General features: G+C 38.1%; 4 protein-coding genes across 4 annotated transcripts; 3 read left to right on the top strand and 1 right to left on the bottom strand.

The window, feature by feature from the left end:
- Positions 1–346: 346 nt before the first annotated feature.
- e2f4 (E2F transcription factor 4) lies at positions 347–6642 on the bottom strand. The gene is made up of 10 exons (XM_043227751.1): positions 6153–6642; positions 4974–5083; positions 4090–4251; positions 3757–3800; positions 3605–3669; positions 3210–3513; positions 2875–3024; positions 2628–2672; positions 2471–2515; positions 347–2270 (listed from the first exon to the last, which is right to left on the bottom strand). Exons 1-10 carry the CDS (start codon positions 6306–6308, stop codon positions 2155–2157), a joined length of 1197 nt encoding a protein of 398 aa, XP_043083686.1. The 5' UTR covers positions 6309–6642; the 3' UTR covers positions 347–2154.
- A 477-nt stretch (positions 6643–7119) lies between these two features.
- LOC122330596 (cytochrome P450 2F2-like) lies at positions 7120–10122 on the top strand. The gene is made up of 9 exons (XM_043227750.1): positions 7120–7323; positions 7488–7650; positions 7833–7985; positions 8085–8245; positions 8467–8640; positions 9085–9223; positions 9305–9492; positions 9580–9721; positions 9804–10122. Exons 1-9 carry the CDS (start codon positions 7162–7164, stop codon positions 9995–9997), a joined length of 1476 nt encoding a protein of 491 aa, XP_043083685.1. The 5' UTR covers positions 7120–7161; the 3' UTR covers positions 9998–10122.
- A 690-nt stretch (positions 10123–10812) lies between these two features.
- On the top strand, positions 10813–14386 carry LOC122330595 (cytochrome P450 2F2-like). Its single transcript, XM_043227749.1, has 9 exons — positions 10813–11029; positions 11108–11270; positions 11824–11976; positions 12062–12222; positions 12735–12908; positions 13071–13209; positions 13499–13686; positions 13760–13901; positions 13984–14386. Exons 1-9 carry the CDS (start codon positions 10868–10870, stop codon positions 14181–14183), a joined length of 1482 nt encoding a protein of 493 aa, XP_043083684.1. The 5' UTR covers positions 10813–10867; the 3' UTR covers positions 14184–14386.
- A 357-nt stretch (positions 14387–14743) lies between these two features.
- setd6 (SET domain containing 6, protein lysine methyltransferase) lies at positions 14744–18134 on the top strand. The gene is made up of 9 exons (XM_043227633.1): positions 14744–14924; positions 15065–15148; positions 15409–15553; positions 15625–15766; positions 15857–16051; positions 16586–16718; positions 16801–16981; positions 17419–17561; positions 17652–18134. Exons 1-9 carry the CDS (start codon positions 14898–14900, stop codon positions 17979–17981), a joined length of 1380 nt encoding a protein of 459 aa, XP_043083568.1. The 5' UTR covers positions 14744–14897; the 3' UTR covers positions 17982–18134.
- Positions 18135–18503: the final 369 nt, after the last annotated feature.

The following is an 18503-nucleotide window of genomic DNA, read 5'->3' as shown; positions in this document are numbered from 1 at the left end:
ATTGCTAAATAATTTTAATTGACTACATTTAAGTAAATTACCAACAAGCAAAAAAAAAAAAAAAAAAAAAAGGTTGATGTCACTAGAAAGCAGGCATATTAGTACTATTTTGGATCAGTCCTTGAGGGGTTCAAAACACTAAAACTATGTTACCAACCTGAATTTTAAACCACTATACTACAATAAACCTATTCAAGTGAAACTTGAACAGAAATGCCTGGATCTGCAGGATATGACTCAAGCGCCTAGAAGCAGCATGACAGACTCCTAAGGAATTAGGTGAAAAAAAAACCAAGAAAAGTAGGAACAAATGCCTTAAAATCAAGCAAAGATATATTCAAGAGCATCACAAATACAAAAACATTCTTTATTTCACGGGGGTTGACAATTCCAGTAAAGAACAACAATTCTGGTACTTTGCAATGACACAGTGAAGATTTGAAAACTGCTTGAATTCCCTGGATACTGTAAAACTGACTTGGCCAACCCAATCAATGCATAGGGCTGGAAGTTACCTGCGTGTTAAACTGTTTTAAAGTGCAATGTGGAGATAAGCTAGACAGAAGAGACTGCTATTTATCTAATGAAAACCAGAGCTGTTGGGAGATCTATCGAGTACAAAAATAAATGGCAAATGCTTACTGTGTACAAGCATAAAAATATCATTTAGCTGATAGGAACATTAGGAAAACAAACTATTTTAGTGGGGCCAACCATCATGGACTCAGTCAGGAGCCCACGTATAATGACATTCTGTTTGGACAGCACTCAGTACATACCACATTGATACTCTTTTCCTTTACTTCCCCTGCCCCCTGAAACACACATCCTTCTTTAGACAGTTTCTCATATACAGACATCTATACATATATAAATGGGATAAGGACAGATGTACTTTACGGACTCAAATCATAGCGAGGGACAATGTTTTAAAATACAAAAATAGCAATTGGCATCTATTTTAACAATTTGTACACAACCTTATATGTGACCTTTCCACAGCAGTTACTCCATTAAACGAGGTTAAATTCATATTCAAACACTGCAGGCTAGCCATTCTATGTGAAAGCTAGTTTAAAATGCTAGGATTGAAACTTTTATCAAACTTTCTTGCAATTCTTAGAGAGAATTCTAGTTTTCGAACCAAATAAAAAAGACAATCGCCACTGTTTCCTCTCAGTTCAGATTTTCTTATGCAATTGCATTTTCCGAATTGCTAATAAAAAAAAAAATTATTAAAAAGTTGCCATTATTTTTTTCATTCTGTGATGAAAATGAGCTTTCATCATTTTGTGAATGAGACAAATAATATTAACGTGACGCACCTGAAACAGACAAAGCAGAAATGGTCCATCCAACATTCAAAGTATGATCCTTCGCTTTTTCTGAGAATAGACGCTATGATAAATAGATATCGCTATGTAGCACCAAACGGTATCAATTCCACACAATACACGCTATTCTGCAATGCAATCTTCCCCACTTTGTTATTAGTCTAACTTGCTCCCGCAGGGTGTTTCCGAGAGCTGCAAGAGGAGAACAAACTTCTTCCTAATGGCAGAATAGCTTTAAAATGCATATGCATTAGAGACATGCTTTCTTCAAAAGCATAAATCACACAAGTAATACACTGTTTCATTAACAATCTGTCCAGATAAGTCATAAAGTAAATCAGTAAATATACTGAACGAGAGGGGAAAAAAAAGGTGCTACTTCAGAAGAGGAAGACCATTTAAAAAGGGAACATCTAGCTGGTATTTTCACTGAACCATTAACATCTGCTGGTGAATTTAGTTATGAAATTCCCTCGATGTCTATATAAAAGTAGTATAAAAACTATTTGAGTCTAATGGTTTTTTGAGTCAAAAAAATGGTTTATGTGGATGTCTGATGTCGTGATCAGATCGGAGTAGTTGAATTTAGCAGGGAAAGTTCATTTTCAGTAAGCCGCTTTGGGGTTGGAGTAAATATACACATTTAAAAAAAAAAAAAGAAAAAGAAAAAAAAAAGCTTTATATACACACAGAATCAGCTTATCATACATATGGATCTGACACAGAGCCACACTTTCTTTTTTTCCCCTCCTTTCAAAAGGGTGCATTAAAAAAGAAAGTTCTTTTAAGTACACTACTCATTGTGCGGTGCGTTTGGAGGTCAAAGGTTGGCAATGGGAACGTCAAAGAGGTCGCAGAGGCCCTCCGTCTCATCCAGGTTATAGATGTAGTCATGGTCACCTGGAGGAGGGGATAGACGGAGGAGCGGAGAGAAAACTAAGAAAGAAAGAGAGAAGAAGAGTGATACCACGGCCATGTTTGTGTAACCATATGAAAAAGTATTTAGCCTCTAAAAATGGATCCAATTTCAGCTGATGTGCAAATTTGAACTACTTTTATTGATTATATAAACGTATTACATTTACATGTTTAGTAATACACTATATACAGATGGCCTGACTTATGATCGGCTTTACCTTCTGATGACATCAGTTCCTCAAGCAAATCTGTACTCATAATTTCTGTTTGGAGAAAGAAGGAAATATGACAAATACAAAAACAATTCTGAGCTACATAAAATCAGTCAAGCGTATCAGCAATAGCGGACGTTAAGCACGTTTAACCGCTTCTCACCTTTAGGGTCAAACATTTCTGAAAGTTCTTTGGGGAGATCCAACACTGAGAAAACAAGAGGATACACAGTCAGAATCGTTGAGGCCAATTTGTTTCAAATGATTCTGACCTTTAGAGCCTTTAAGGAACGTTCATTTATCACTTATCTAGAAAGCCAGACTCGACACCCAACATTATAGATCAGAAACCTTTTCAAATCAAGATTAATGACAGAATGGGGTTCACTTTCAAAAGCATGAAGACTTACGATCTGAAGGATCTGTTTTCACTGATTCAAAAAGGGTTGAGGAATCAGGAAGTGAGGAGCTGCTGTCCAATGATGCAGATGACTGAAGCTGCTGCTTGTCTGTTGATGTCAGATTGGCTGTTGTATCTGAAGTGGAGGTGCTTGACATGTCTACAATAACAACAGTAATAAATAACAGTGTGAGAAACTACTTCATTGTGTATTTTCTATATATATATATATATATATATATATATATATATATATATATATATATATATATATATAGTATCTCTCTCTCTCTCACAGGTTTTTTTTTCAAATTATTTATATTTAAAATATGTGCAGCATCCAACCTGTAGCAGCCCCAGGAGCGGAGGCAGTGGTTGTGTTGGGAGGGACTGTGGTGACGGTAGCGGTGGTGCTGCTGGGACTCTGGCAGGTGGAGGTGGAGGATGGTGTACTGTTGACTGCTGGTTTGGTTGGAGCAGCAGAGGTAGTTGAAGCTGAGGTGGAAAGGCTCTGAAGCATGTCGTCAGGAGGAGGAACAGGCAGCACCACCGGAGAAGAACTAGAGGGGTCCTTATTCACCAGCAGAACCTCAATGGGGCCCGCAGAGCTCTTCAAGTGAATCTGGTACTTCTTTTGACCATTGCCATGCTAAAAAAAAATGTTGTTTTTTTTAATTACTTTGTGTATTTTTTTATTTTTATATAAATAACTTTAATGGAAGTACAGAAGCACAACTTACAGATTCAGGCACAGGAACCTCCAGCTGTGTTCCTGAAGGAGCTTTGATTGCTAGAAGAGTGTCACCTAGTGGCAGACAAGCATGCATATAGTTAACTTTCAAGGGTTAGTTCACCCCAAATTCCGTCATGAATTACTCGCAAAAAAACCAACCTTTGAAGCAATTGCAGAGGTCTTGATGCGTTACATATGCCAGAGTGTGTCAAGTTAAGGACATACAGCAAACATAATTTAAGTATCATAGGAGAACCTTGAGCTAAAACAACCTAGATTAAGAGTTAGTTCTTATCCAGAACAAAAATTCCCAGATAATTTACTAACTCGTGGCATCCAAAGATATTAATGTCTTTCCTCATACAGTTGATGACGCAGGGGTGAGTAAATTATCAGGAAATTTTTATTCGGGAAGTGATCTTATCCTTTAAGAGCTGTAAAGTGGTTACAACGCTCAAAAGATAAATCCTAAACACGTAGCTAGAAGGATATGGGCTATTAAGTGAGTCGTCCGTCACGTTCTTGATGCTCTGCTGAACCCAAACTCTCTGCTGGTCAAGTTCATGTTCCCTTCTGTCAAGATCCTCCAATTCCAACTTGAGGTCTATCAGCTTGTCTGCAATTTCACGCGTGTTGCAACCCGGACCAACACCCCTACAATTGAACAAAAATAGAAAGACATTCAGATCAAGTGAATTAGTTGACATTCCAATGGATACCTCTCTAAAATAGAATTAGTGTCTAAGCTGCAGCTAATTTTAAACAAACGTCTGAGAAGAACAATTAACTGCATTTTTCATTTTTGGCATGGGTTATATCTTAAAATAACCTTGTTTTACTCGCTTATTGTGTATTAAGACACTTTTTAAAAAAGGTGTCTATCAAGACTGCATTTATGCATTTACAGAAACTACTTCAGTGTCAGTTCCTTCAGAAATCGTTATAATCATGAGTTCAGAGGAACAACATTTACTTAAAACTAATCTTTTGCAACATTATAAATGCCTTTACTGTCATTTTAATGTGTCTTTTTTGAATAAAGCATAATCTTCTTGAAAAAAACAACAACATGAAAGTCTTAATACTCACCCCAAACCTCTGAATGAAGTGTATATACACAATACTTTTTTTATATCTATATATTATACTTTAAGTGAAAAAAGTCTGTCATACCCATGCAATAACATTAAAGAGCTTAATATGAATGATTAATGGCTTGTTTAGCAGTATACACATGCATAATTAACATTATAATTACATAATTCTACTCCGATTCACAAAGAAAATGCGTCTGTTTTAACCTAGCAGCCCACTAAAATCTTCCAAGCGTGATACTACATTAAACCCATCAGAAAGCATATGCAAGTCTGCCTTACTTCCACTGGATGCTGTTCTTGGATTTCTTCTCGATGAGTCCGATGCCTTCCAAAACATTGGTAATGTCATAGATGCGCCGTTTCTGCCTTACAGCCAAAGTATCTGCAGCCTAAATTACATTCACATAAACAGAAAAACCAGATTATTGATTGTAATCATTGCTTGTAAATTGACTACCTTGACAACACACACACGTTCTGCACAGTGAAATTGTTTCACACACCAAGCCACTAAAAGAACAGTTCAATAAAATACTGGCTTCTCATAACTTTACTAATATTATAAAATAACATAAGGCACAACGTGAGAGGCACCTGGTCACCATTTACTTGCACTGCATCCTTACTCCATGCAATGAAAGTGAATGGTGACTGAGGCTGTCATTCAGCTTAACATCTTTTGGCTTCCAATTGAAAGAAATAAAACAAATGAGAGCGAGCAACAAAAAAAAATAGAAGAATTTTCATCTCTCTCGAAAACTGTCCCTTTAAGGCTTGCTGGTTTTATCAAATTGACGAAAACAGCCCAGAAAAGTTGACAAGCGAGTAACTTGATGCAATCAAGCTCGAGCCGAAGCTGCGCATTTCTAAACTACCGTTTCAAACACACAATCCCGCATCGCTCACATCGCCAAATTATACTTTCAACACATTTTAGAGGCGTAACATCGCGTTAAAACGCCAGCCAGATTGATAGAAACGCATCCCCGGGTCGCGCGGGCCTAAACTATCCCAAACTCCAGAGCACGTGCTTGTTTTGAAAGCTTTTGTTTGAGTTTTCTGTCCGGATTGGATTCGCAGTAAAATCCCTCCGGGAAACCACGACGAACACCGGGGCTCTTTCTCTTCGCCGACTGGAGTGACATAACATTTGCAACCTGTTAGCTGGTTCGCCTGGTTTAGTAGAGGAACTAGTTTACGTGAGTCGAGCAGATTAGATAGAGAGAGAGGGGCTGTGCGTGCACACGACCCCCTCTTCCCTTACTAGAGCAACTTATAAAACAACTTTCTTTTGTGCTGCTATTGAGTCAGATGACCTAAAGTGCATATGCGTGCATGCAAACATTAAAAACGATGCATATTCTGCCGGCGCAGCGCGTCTCGATACTGAAAACATATAACAGAAGATGAAGATGGTGGTGGTGATGATGATGTTGTTGACTGAGCTCTCGTGCTTACAGCTTTGAGATCCAGCACTCCGTCCTTCGCTTCCTGCAGCAGAGTCACAAATTTAGTCGTGAGCAGTCCTAGACTTTTCTCGTGGCGACTGGGGGTCTGCGGCTGCAGCGACTCTCCCATTGCTCCCAGTTCGCTTCTTCCGGTCTCTAAATCCATCAAGTTGCTTGTAAAGTGTGCCTGAATTCCCACCGTTCTCTTTCCGGTCGGTCTGCGTCTGTGTATTTAACGCTTTCGGCTGTAATGTCGCTGACAGCACCGCTTCTGCCGCCCAAACGCTCGCTTCCCGTCAACGGCCGGCGATTCCTGAAGCATGGACGGGGAAGTTCGGCTCGAAACGAGACAGTAAAGACCCCCGTTCAGGGACCGGTCCGGTTCAGGACACAGGTTACCCGAACCCAGATGGCCTAACAGAACAGACACTCTCCTGAACACCAGAGCTGAGCCGCTTGAATGACTGAAGCCGTTGAAGGCGCGGTGCATCATGGGATGACCTGATAAAAAATGGAAGCTCCTGCATTCTCTCGCGCGGTCTGTAGGGGCGATAAGAACGGCGCGTTGAACTAAAGCGGCCATGTGGGGGCCACAGACACCGTTTTTTCCTCTTTGTCATGTGTTAAATTGAAAAATGCAAGTTTTTTTCAGCTTTTGATGCATTTCAATCACTTAACCCTTTCAAGGCACCCGTAGTTTTGCTTTCTATGTACTATTTTACTATTTCCAGCATGTTGTTGTATTATTAGGTAGCCTATTGTTGAACCCTTTTAACCTCCTGACTTGGCAGACAGACAAACAGATAGATTATGGTATGACTGGAACATAAATGCATTCACTTTTACACTGTGCTTTAAAATAATTAAGCTCTGTCTTAAACTTGTAATAATTATTAAATATAAATTCAGAGTCTTCGGTCTTCCTGAGAATGTTGAGTGTTTGAAGTGGGAGGGTTCGTGCGTTATTATCTGAGTTTATATGTGAAAGGAGAGCAGTTACCAGCTGGACATCAGTCAGCATGCTGGGCTTTCTGATACTGGTGTGGATATGCATCTTCCTCCTCTTCCTCTTCATCCAGATCCCGAGGCCTAAAAACTTTCCCCCAGGACCTCGTCCTCTGCCATTATTTGGGAATTTGCTGGAGCTAAACATCAACAATCCTTTGAAGGATTTTGAGAGGGTACAGTACTGGATTCTCTAAACACTTCATTGATTGCTAATTTTAAATCTTGAAGAAATACATTAAAAATATTCCAAATTCCAAAAATGCTTATTGCATTGTAAGATATATTATAAAGTACTAAACTGCAAGCAGTCTAATGTCTTAATGATTAAACCTTTTAGCTCGCAGATCGCTATGGGAAAGTTTACAGCCTGTACCTTGGATCAAAACCTTGGGTGGTTCTTAACGGTTTTGAGGTTTTGAAGGAAGCGCTTCTTACTAAGTCTGTGGACTTTGCAGGACGGCCACAGGACCTCATGGTCAATCGTGTTACAAAAGGAAGCGGTAAATCTACTTGCAAATGAACCTTCACTCTGATACCTCTGTACAGACTGTGGTTAATCAATATCCTTGTGAGCTTGTGAGCTCTGTCTCTCTTCTATAGTCCAAAGAGCAATTTTCTGCCTTGTCCGATATTACACTTGGTATAACTGAGGCCAATAAATAACATTTACATATTATCGCAGGTGTCATATTGTCCGACTATGGCCCCAGTTGGAAAGAACACAGGCGCTTTGCTCTGATGACCCTCAGGAACTTTGGCCTGGGGAAGCAGTCAATGGAGGAGAGAATTCTGGGAGAGGTTTCACACATTATTGCCAAACTGGAAAAAAGAGTTGGTAATATTGTGCTTATTTTTGTTACATGTCTATATCTTACAGGAACAGTTCACTCAAAAATGTACATTTTGGCTTTATATGTATATTTTATATGTGCAGGAAGCTCCTTTCACCCTCAGACTATGTTCCACAATGCTGCATCAAATATCATCTGCATTGTTCTGTTTGGATCCCGTTATGATTATGACGATGAATTCCTCAAACGTTTCGTTCACGTCTATACAGAGAATGCAAAGATTGCCAATGGGCCATGGGCCATGGTGAGACATTTTTTCAGTTCATCTTTTAAATGATTATACTAAAAAACATATTCATAAAAATACAAAAGTTAAACCACTTTTAACATGGGTTTTTATGATTAATTAGTTAATTATTTTTGTTTTTGTTCAAATAAAAGGGTCAGGGTTATGTTATGTGGCAAAGACAAAAATATCACTATTTTCACTAGTGGTATAGTGAAGAAATCTCCATTTTATTGCAGATATATGATACATTTCCTATGCTGAGAGGTCTGCCCCTGCCCTTTAAAAAGGCCTTCACAAATGCCAACAAGGCCAGAGAAATGTCTGCACAACTGGTCAACGAGCACAAAAAGACTAGAGTCCCGGGAGAGCCAAGAGACTTCATTGATTGTTATTTGGATGAGCTTGATAAGGTGTGTGTGCATCTGTGATGGTATTTTTTAGGAATGCACTATATTGCGCATGATATCGGTTATTAGAGATTTTCCTAATTTATCAGTATTGCTTGTTTTTAGCATTTTATTTGTCATTTATTAAAAAAACACTATAGAATTGTAATATTCATTTATTCATCGGTCATAAAATGAAATAATTATCGGTTTAAAAGCTATTGAATTATAGAAAACCTGTTAAATGTAATCTTCACCGAATTTAAAAACAAATATAAAATATTATAATGTTGCAATGCCTAAATTTAATTGTAGCATTTAAAGCAGTTGTTTTTAGTGTTTCTAATATTTATCGGTTATCGGCCATAGCATACAAAAGTGCATACTTTTCTAGTATTCTCTAGTATTTTTTACAGATTTAGAGTGTAGTATTATCTCTAATCATTCGTGTTTTTTTTTCTTCACCAGAGAGGAAACGATGCTTCCTCATTTTCTGAAGATCAGCTTATCCTGTATGTTCTGGATTTGCACTTTGCAGGGACTGATACCACGTCCAACACCCTCCTCACTGCTTTTCTCTACCTCATGACCCATCCAGAGGTTCAAGGTCTGCGTTTTTGTTTATTGTAAAACTTCTATTAATATGATGAATGCCTTAAACTTAAACACAACTTTGCATTTTCCTCAGTGAGATGTCAAAAAGAGATCGATGAGGTTCTGGAAGGTAAAGATCACGCATCGTATGAAGACAGACACAATATGCCGTACACACTGGCTGTGATTCATGAGGTTCAGCGCGTGGCTAACACTGTACCGCTAAGTGTGTTTCACTGCACCACCAAAGACACGGAGCTGATGGGCTACAGCATCCCGAAGGTGAGGAAACCTCCATGTAAAGTTTAAGTATTAAGTAGGATTTTATGTGCTTTTAAAATCAGAATGTTGTCGCTTTGTTTTCTCTAGGGAACCTTTGTTATTCCTAACCTCACTTCTGTGCTAAAAGAAGAAGGCCAGTGGAAGTTTCCTCATGAATTCAACCCAGACAACTTCCTGGATGAGCAAGGCCAGTTCGAGAAACCTGAAGCCTTTATGCCTTTTTCTGCAGGTAATGTTTCAGAATGGTATACATGTGTAGGTTTAAAGTGAGCGTATTTTGTAAATCATATAAGCATACGTGTCTTGTACAGGTCCTCGTGTGTGTCTGGGTGAGGGTCTTGCTCGTATGGAGCTCTTCCTGATCATGGTCACTCTGCTGCGCCGTTTCCAGTTTGTGTGGCCCGACGATGCAGGGGAACCTGATTACACCCCGGTATATGGGGTCACCCTCACCCCCAAACCCTACAGAATGCACATCAGACGCAGAGAGACAGTCACATTATGATGATTATGACAGCTTTATGTTACAATGATGTTGTGACGTGTTTTCATACCAGTATGCATTTTGACTGGCCGTAAAAGACCACAAAATAATTAAAAGGCCTGAATAAAAACCTGTTACAAAATAGATGTCTTACTTCCTCTTCTTGTCTGAATGTATGCCAGTTTGTTTTGTGTGTGTGTGTGTGTCCAGGTGCACATGCTATTATCATAATCAAAAACTAAAACTAAAATAGAATTAGAAAAAGCTTTACATTCTATAACCACCCCAAATGTTTGGGAAGAATTTCTTTACTAGTCTCTTACAGGGTTAGTTCACCCAAAAATGAAAATTAGCCTTTCTTCTTTCAGACGAATCCAATTGGAGTTTAAAAATGGGCCTGGCCCCTCCAAGCCTTTCACTGGGGATAAATGGGTGTTTACTGTATACAGTTCGGAAGACGTGAAATAAAGTGTGTGTATCTCTACATACAAACATAAACACTTTTCTCTCACTTCTGCTGACTGGACTGGAGTGACTGGAAGACGTTCAGGCAGATGACGTTGTAGTACATATGCATTGTGCACGTCTCTTGGAAGCAAAGGAAAACCAGTCTCCTCTTGGCTTATGTTGAAATGCCTTGCCTCATAATGAACTGTATATATGGTTATATCTCTTGTATATACTGAAGGGTTTATAATGTTCAAACCAGTGGGATCCAGGTAAATACAGACAAGCAAAACACTGAGCAGTCTCTGTTTACCTGGGTTTGTTTTATCTTTCCTGGAACACGGCCATCATTTGTTCAGATAGGAGATGTACTAAGAGTGTTTGAGCTCACAAGCTTCTTTTGCTTGAGTGAATCTAGAGGGACAACAGCTAGACATAGTTAGCATGCTGGGCTTTCTGTTTCTCATCTGGACATGCATCTTCTTCGTCTTCCTCCTCGTCCGTATCAAGAGGCCAAAGAATTTTCCTCCTGGACCTCCTCCTCTCCCTTTATTTGGGAATCTGCTTCAGATGGATATGGCCGATCCCTTAAAGGATTTTGAAAAGGTATGGCTTTCGCTGGTCATCACAAATGGAAACATTTCGGTCGTTCTTGTTTGTAACATAATTTTCCAATGTTTTAAGTTTGCAGAAAAATATGGGAATATTTTCAGCCTGTATACTGGATCAAAACCGTACGTTTTTCTAAATAGTTTTAAAGTTATAAAGGAAGCTTTGGTTACAAAGGCTCAAGACTTCTCAGGACGTCCTCAAGACTGCATGGTCAGTCATCTCTCGGAGAATAAAGGTAACTCATGCTGCAAATCGTCGATATCAGCTAAGCAATAAAATCACAGTGTAACGAGTGTGATATTGCTGTTATACAACAGCAATAAAATGCAAATAAAAATAAATGCAATATTTTTCAAATACACAGATGATTCAGAAACATTTTCATGAGCAATAGAAACACTTTTATGCATGTTTAGGAATAAAGTTGAATGTAAAAATATATTATTTAAATTCCAATAAAGTGGGGGAATATTTGCTTTTACCAGTGTTTTATATTAAACTCAATGTAACATTGTGACGACTAAATTACTAAAGCTTTTACTGTTTTGAAAACAGATTTGTGAGCATTATTGGAATTGAGGATGTTAGAATAAACAAACACCTGAATTAACTCAATAGCTCATTAAAAGAGACCTAATATTGTTACTTTGTGTTTAAAATCTGTAGCCTACTTTTGCAAATAACGAAAATGAAGTTGCCTGGGCCTTAACAGTGTATGTAACAAGTCATTAAAAATGAATCAGAAACAAAACAGAATCTCCACAACTGACACCCTAACTTTACTAAAGGTGTAATATTGGTCGACTATGGCCGCGGTTGGAAGGATCATCGCCGCTTTGCTCTGATGACCCTGAGGAACTTTGGCCTGGGGAAGGAGTCCATGGAGGAGAGAATTCTGGAAGAAATCTCACATTTAGTTGCTGACTTGGACAAAAACGCTGGTATTCATATGCAAAAACCTTTGTTTTGTTGGCTGAGATCTTAACATGCCATGATGCTTTTAACGGATGCACTGTACATTTGTAGGAGGAACTATAAATCCTCAGAATATGTTCCACAATGTTGCATCAAACGTCATCAGCTTGGTTCTGTTCGGATCCCGCTTTGATTACAAGACTGAAATACTTCAGCATTACGTCCAGTACATTACAGAGATTTCAAAGATCCTCAATGGACCATGGAATTTGGTGAGAATGTAGATCAAAACACTTCTGTATTTGACTGTTGCGGTCTACTCCCTACATTGCCCTTTTCATAATATTTTTTTTTACATGCTATTGCTAATCAGAAAAGTACAGTAGGCTATTAGAGGAGGGACAGTATCATTCTAGAGAGCATCTGATTAGATAAATATCTGTGTGGTGCAGGGTGAGTAACCAGTACATTTGATCTGTTTTTCTGTAAAATATAACCAGTATTTCTGCCAAAAAATATGTATATTATCAATATTTAGTGGTGTTTTAAAGCTACATTAAATAAAAGCCACAAATTCCTTTTGTGATGGCAAGGGAACACTAAAGAAATTTGCTTCAAAGTCAATAATAGCCAAGGGTAATTTAATAGAAGAACCTATATTGTTTCAAAAACAATAATTTGACAGTTGAATAATTTGACTGAATGTTACTACATTCTCAATATTTTTCTGTGAAAAAACTTGCATTTTACAGTAACTGTATAGTATGATGTCTCTTCCTAACAGATATATGACACACTTCCTTTATTGAGAATCTTGCCCCTGCCATTTAAAAAAGCATTCGATAATGCAAAGAAGTTAAAAAACATGAATGCGATTCTGATCAACGAACACAAGAGCACAAGAGTCCCAGGAAAACCTAGAGACTTCATCGACTGCTATCTGGACGAGCTTGAGAAGGTGTGTGTTTCTTTTAAAACACAGTCCTCCATATATCTAAATGCACATTGTAAATACAAAGTTTAATATCTGATCTGAACCTAAAAATACATCATGCAAATTGCTGTGCTTGTGTTACAGCAAAGTTTGAGACTCAAATTAATCATATATTGTGTTCCCCAGAGAAAAAATGATGGTTCCACTTTTTCTGAAGACCAGCTCATCATGTACATTCTGGATTTGCACTTTGCTGGGACTGACACCACGTCCAACACCCTCCTCACTGCTTTTCTCTACCTCATGACCCACACAGAGGTTCAAGGTCTGTTTAAAAAGCACACATTGATTTTGGCTTAATTTAAACCATGCGAAGCAGGAGGAATCTCATAGAAAAACACATGAAAGCAATAACGCTCAATGTAAAAAGACTAAAAATATATCTAAATAACTAGAGCCTACATTTATGATACTGTTCAATCATTTCTTATTGGTAATTCGATTTATATTATTATTTAATTGTTTAATGATGCAAACTTTCAGGAGTGTTTTAGCATATTAGCAAAGCTAGCTTTAAACTTTAAGCTTTAAACATAGCCTTGTTTTCTCACCAGCAAAATGTCAAAAAGAGATCGATGAGGTTCTGGAAGGTAAAGATCACGCATCGTATGAAGAGAGACACAATATGCCGTACACACTGGCTGTGATTCACGAGGTTCAGCGCGTGGCTAACACTGTACCGCTAAGTGTGTTTCACTGCACCACCAAAGACACGGAGCTGATGGGCTACAGCATCCCGAAGGCGAGGAAACCTGCCTAGAAACCAGCTTTTAGTACATCAGAACAAATTTGAACTTTTACATTTCATTGTTTAGGGAACTTTGATCATTCCTAACCTCACCACCGTACTAAAAGAAGAAGGCCAGTGGAAGTTTCCTCACGAATTCAACCCAGACAACTTCTTGAATGAGCAAGGCCAGTTCGAGAAACCTGAAGCCTTTATACCCTTCTCTACAGGTAACCATTCAAAAATACATGACATTTTTGTATTTTATCTTGTCAGACCTTTTCTTTGAGCATCATCGTTTGTGTTTTACAGGTCCTCGTGTGTGTCTGGGTGAGGGTCTTGCTCGTATGGAGCTCTTCCTTGTCTTCGTCACTCTGTTGCGTCGTTTCCAGTTTCTGTGGCCCGACGATGCCGGGGAACCTGACTTCACCCCGGTGTATGGGATCACCATGACGCCCAAACCCTACAGAATGCACATCAGACGCAGAGAGACAGATAACAATAAATCATAATGTCAAATATGTCTCCTCTCTATACATGATATAATTGATAAACTGATTAAATGATTATTTTTGAATATATTCAAAAAATATAATTGTGTGGCGTTTTGAGGAGTCTGTGTATGAAGTTGGAGGTAACTGAGCGCAGATACAGAATCTTCAAAAATTTCTTAATGGGAGAACATAATAAAGCTCTAATCAAGTGGCTAAATGTAGCCTTTGTGTCTGTTTTTTTTTAAAACATATAGCAAATATCCAATTTCTGTGAAACAAAAAAAGTAATAATTTATTTTTGCATAAATCTTTCCTTTGGACTGCAATGTGTAGTTATTCACCATGATATATGAATTTCTGAATAGTTAAATTCTAAATTAATGCACAAACTTTAATATTAAATTAAAACGCTATGTGGATTATTTATTTAATTTTAATTATCATTAATACTTTTTTGTTTTCTATAAGCAGCAGCAGTAGTAGCAGTAGTAGTAGAAGTTGTAGTGGTAGTAGTAGTACTGGTAGTAGTAGTAGTAGTAGTAGTATTCTTATAGTAGGTGGCGCCAAAGAACATTATCGTGTTACTTTCTACAGACATAGAGAAAGAAGAAGAAGTTGCTCACATGGAAGCATATAGAAAATAACCATTACTGTATTCCTGTGTGCTTGTCATTATTATAATATAAAATATATATTTAATATTTCACCAACGAGGCTAACTGCGTTAAAAAAATGGCGACAGATGCAAAACGGCCAAAGGTAAACAACGACGTTTTCTCCAAATATGATTAGTATCACTCCTCATAATTCATAATTTCGGTTCAGATATCGCCTTTAGCTTGAAATACAGTTATTGTGCTTATCGTGGCGAGTCTTCAGCAGAGCATCGTGTGTTTCAGATAGATGATGAGAAACGTGTGCTGGACCCCTTGAAAAACTTCTTGCTGTGGTGCGATAGTGTGAAGCTGACTCTCAGCGATAAGGTAAGCATGGGTTATTTTAAGATACATACAGTATTATATTATATAGCTCTAGCAGTGTAGTAGGCCTATTTATTAATATTTTGACCCCAAAAAAAGTGTTGTAATTTATTTAATTTTAAATGGTTTAAATCCAAGTTAATATTTTCAAGTTTAAGGTTCATCATCAGCACAGGTCTGATCATGTATTTTAATCAAATGACAAATAGAGATAAAAACCAAAACTTGGAAATATTTACCACAGTGTACATTAATCTCTTTAGGTGTACTTAAGTAAAGAGGGTACAGCGGCAGAATATGGCATGCTTGCCAAAGAGGACATCGAAGAGGGCCATGTCTTGTTCTCCATACCCAGAGAGGTTCTTCTGCATCAGGGCAACACTAACGTAAAAAAGGTTCTTGAGCAAGGTATAAGAACATTCAGATTTAGTGAAATCCCACCTTCTATGGCAGGCTTGTAACCATGCGTTGTCTAGTAGGGAAGAAATCTTTGGAGAGCGCATCAGGCTGGGTTCCTCTTCTTCTGTGTCTCCTACATGAGTACACGTGTACACAATCCCACTGGAAGCCTTATTTGTCTCTCTGGCCCGATTTTAGGAAACTGGATCAACCCATGTTCTGGTAGGTTCTGGTGGTGAATATTTACTGACCTTTAAGATACACATCAAGGATCCTTCGGTTCTTTATAGTCACAATGTCTCTGCTTTGAAGGTCTGAGGAGGAGCGTGATAAACTCCTGAAAGGCACAGGAATTCCAGAGGCTGTCAAAACGGATCTGAAAAAACTCCAGGATGAGTACAATAACATAGTCCTTCCTTTCATGAAGTCCCATCCTGACCTGTGGGACCCTGAGAAGCACACCCTGGAGCTCTACAAGAGCCTGGTAGCATTTGTAATGGCCTATAGGTGAGATACCTGTGAGCTATTGAATTAAATTAAATGTTTGATGTGATTATTCTATTTAGAGATGCACAATGTATCAGTAGCAAATTGGTTATTAGCTACTATTTATTTATTGACGGGTATTTAAATTTAATTGTGTAATGTTAAATATATAAATGTATGTTATTTGTAAGATTTTGTAAGATATTTTTAGGTATGTTTTCTATATATGATAATAGTATATTTTCTATATATTTATATACAGTATATAAAAAAATAAATTAATAATAACAACTAAATAGCAATAATTCCAAATTGATTATACTTTTTTTAAATTTAGATTTAAATTACCTTTGCTATCATCTAATGATTTACTTTTTAGGGCCGATGCTGATATCTGGTGACCAACATAAAGCATATATAATACCACACTATTTAATTTTAAAGATAAAAATAAATGTGTAACAATTGCCGAAATGAAATTTATATTTATTTTAATATAAGTGCACCCCTTACTTTATTTGTAACGTTTCCCAGCATTTCTCAATATTTCTTCAGTTTTCAGGAGCCTGTAGAAGATGAGGATGAAGAAGAAGAAGAAGAAAAAGAGCCTAACCCTCCAATGATGGTGCCCATGGCCGACATGCTGAATCATGTTTCCAAGCACAACGCCAATCTGGAATATACACCCGTATGTGGTGCACAAGCATAGCTTTTTATTTTTAATTATGCTAGATGCTTGGAAATCTCACAGCTCACATTTACGTGCACAGGAGTGTTTGAAGATGGTGTCCGTGCGGCACATAGAAAAGGACGAGGAGGTCTTTAACACTTACGGGCAGATGGCAAACTGGCAGCTCCTCCACATGTACGGCTTTGCAGAGCCGTTTCCTACTAACAGCAATGATACTGCTGACATACAGATGTCCAGTGTGTACAAAGCAGCCGTGCAAGGTGCGACTTTGGAGATTTCTATAAAAAGTCCTCTTTTCATTTTCAGAACACAAACTCAGATATGTTTGATGTATTTCGGGGCGTCCTAAAGACAGCAAGTGTCCAAACAAGGCAGGAAGATCGGTAAAATATTCCCTATCCCATTAGGGATTAACCACAATTTTATGAAGCTTTTAGAATACTTTTTATATGCACATGGATTATTTTGCAGATTTCCTTGCTACGTTTCGGGACCTTGATCGTGTTGATTATAGATTGCCGTCTATGGAAGGGTCAGAGAGTTCTCAGAATTCATCAAATATATATTTATTTGTGTTCTGAAGGTCTTAGTGGTTTGGAACGACGTGAGGGTTGAGTAATCAATGACAGCATTTTCATTTTTGTGTTAACTATCTTTTTAGTAGAAGATATACTTAAAAACATTTTTGCGATTACAGTGGCACAAAGTGAAGCAGATAAAAAGCTCCTCATGGACAAATGGAACATGTTGTGTGAAATGGAGATTGTTGGGGAGAAAGGGGTTTTTATCTTTGGTCAATCAGGCTCGCTGACTTACAGTGAACTCTACACTACACTGAAGGTAACCACTTCCTTTTATTTATATTTTCTCATGCTATATATACACGTATATACATAGTTTGTTATACATAACATATAACAAACTGCATAGGTCCTGTGCTTGCCGGTGCAAGATTTCGAGGAGTTCCGTGAAAACGAAGGCTGGGAGGAAGATGAAGAGGATGAGGATGATAAAATGGAGCAGGCTCTGAGTTTCGACGGACTGACGGGGTTGTCAGAAGAGTGGAAATGTCTTCTTCATGCGGCAGCTGCTCTGACGCTGGACTCTTATTCGGAGGATGTAGAGACGGACAGGAAGCGGCTGGAGGATCAGGGAGCTCTGGCTGAACTCAGCAGCAGGGAGAGGAGAGCTCTGTATGTGCGTTACGGTCAGAAGAGCATCCTACAGCGCTTGCAACAGTTCACCAAGCACACGACTTAATGCATGGGTTTCACAAACATTCTTACATGTCATGTGCGGTGCTGACTCTGCATAGTCGTCAAGATCGAAGAATCCTAAGCTGATGTAGCGTGATTGAATTTGCTAATGGTGTATAGTTTGTACATTTTCCTTTTAAAAATCATTTGGAATATGGCTCAGATTGTGTGTGGTTTATTCAGTGAGTTTAAAAACAATGGCTTGTACGCTTGCATTTCTTTCCCACGACTGTTTTGGGAGTAGTTTATTGAGCAGGTACAAAATCCCACTGTAATTATGACAAATATTAAACTGAATTCCACTTCAACTATAGAGGGTACAAAAATAAGCGGCTTTATTGTCACTTTCACATACCACAGAGGACTTTAAGACTGATTTTCAGGTATGTTCGTGAGAGATTTATCCTTATTACCTTTGAGCCTTGAATATAAACGGAACTGCATTATTGTCTGAGGATCAGAAAGCTCTGGATTTCATTTAAAATATCCTAATTTGTGTTCTGAAGATGAACTCAAAAGTGTGAGT

Source organism: Puntigrus tetrazona, chromosome 25 (assembly GCF_018831695.1).
Source record: "Puntigrus tetrazona isolate hp1 chromosome 25, ASM1883169v1, whole genome shotgun sequence".
Lineage (NCBI taxonomy): Eukaryota > Metazoa > Chordata > Actinopteri > Cypriniformes > Cyprinidae > Puntigrus > Puntigrus tetrazona.
Note: the sequence above shows the minus strand (reverse complement) of the source record. Positions and strands in the feature narration are given on the sequence as shown.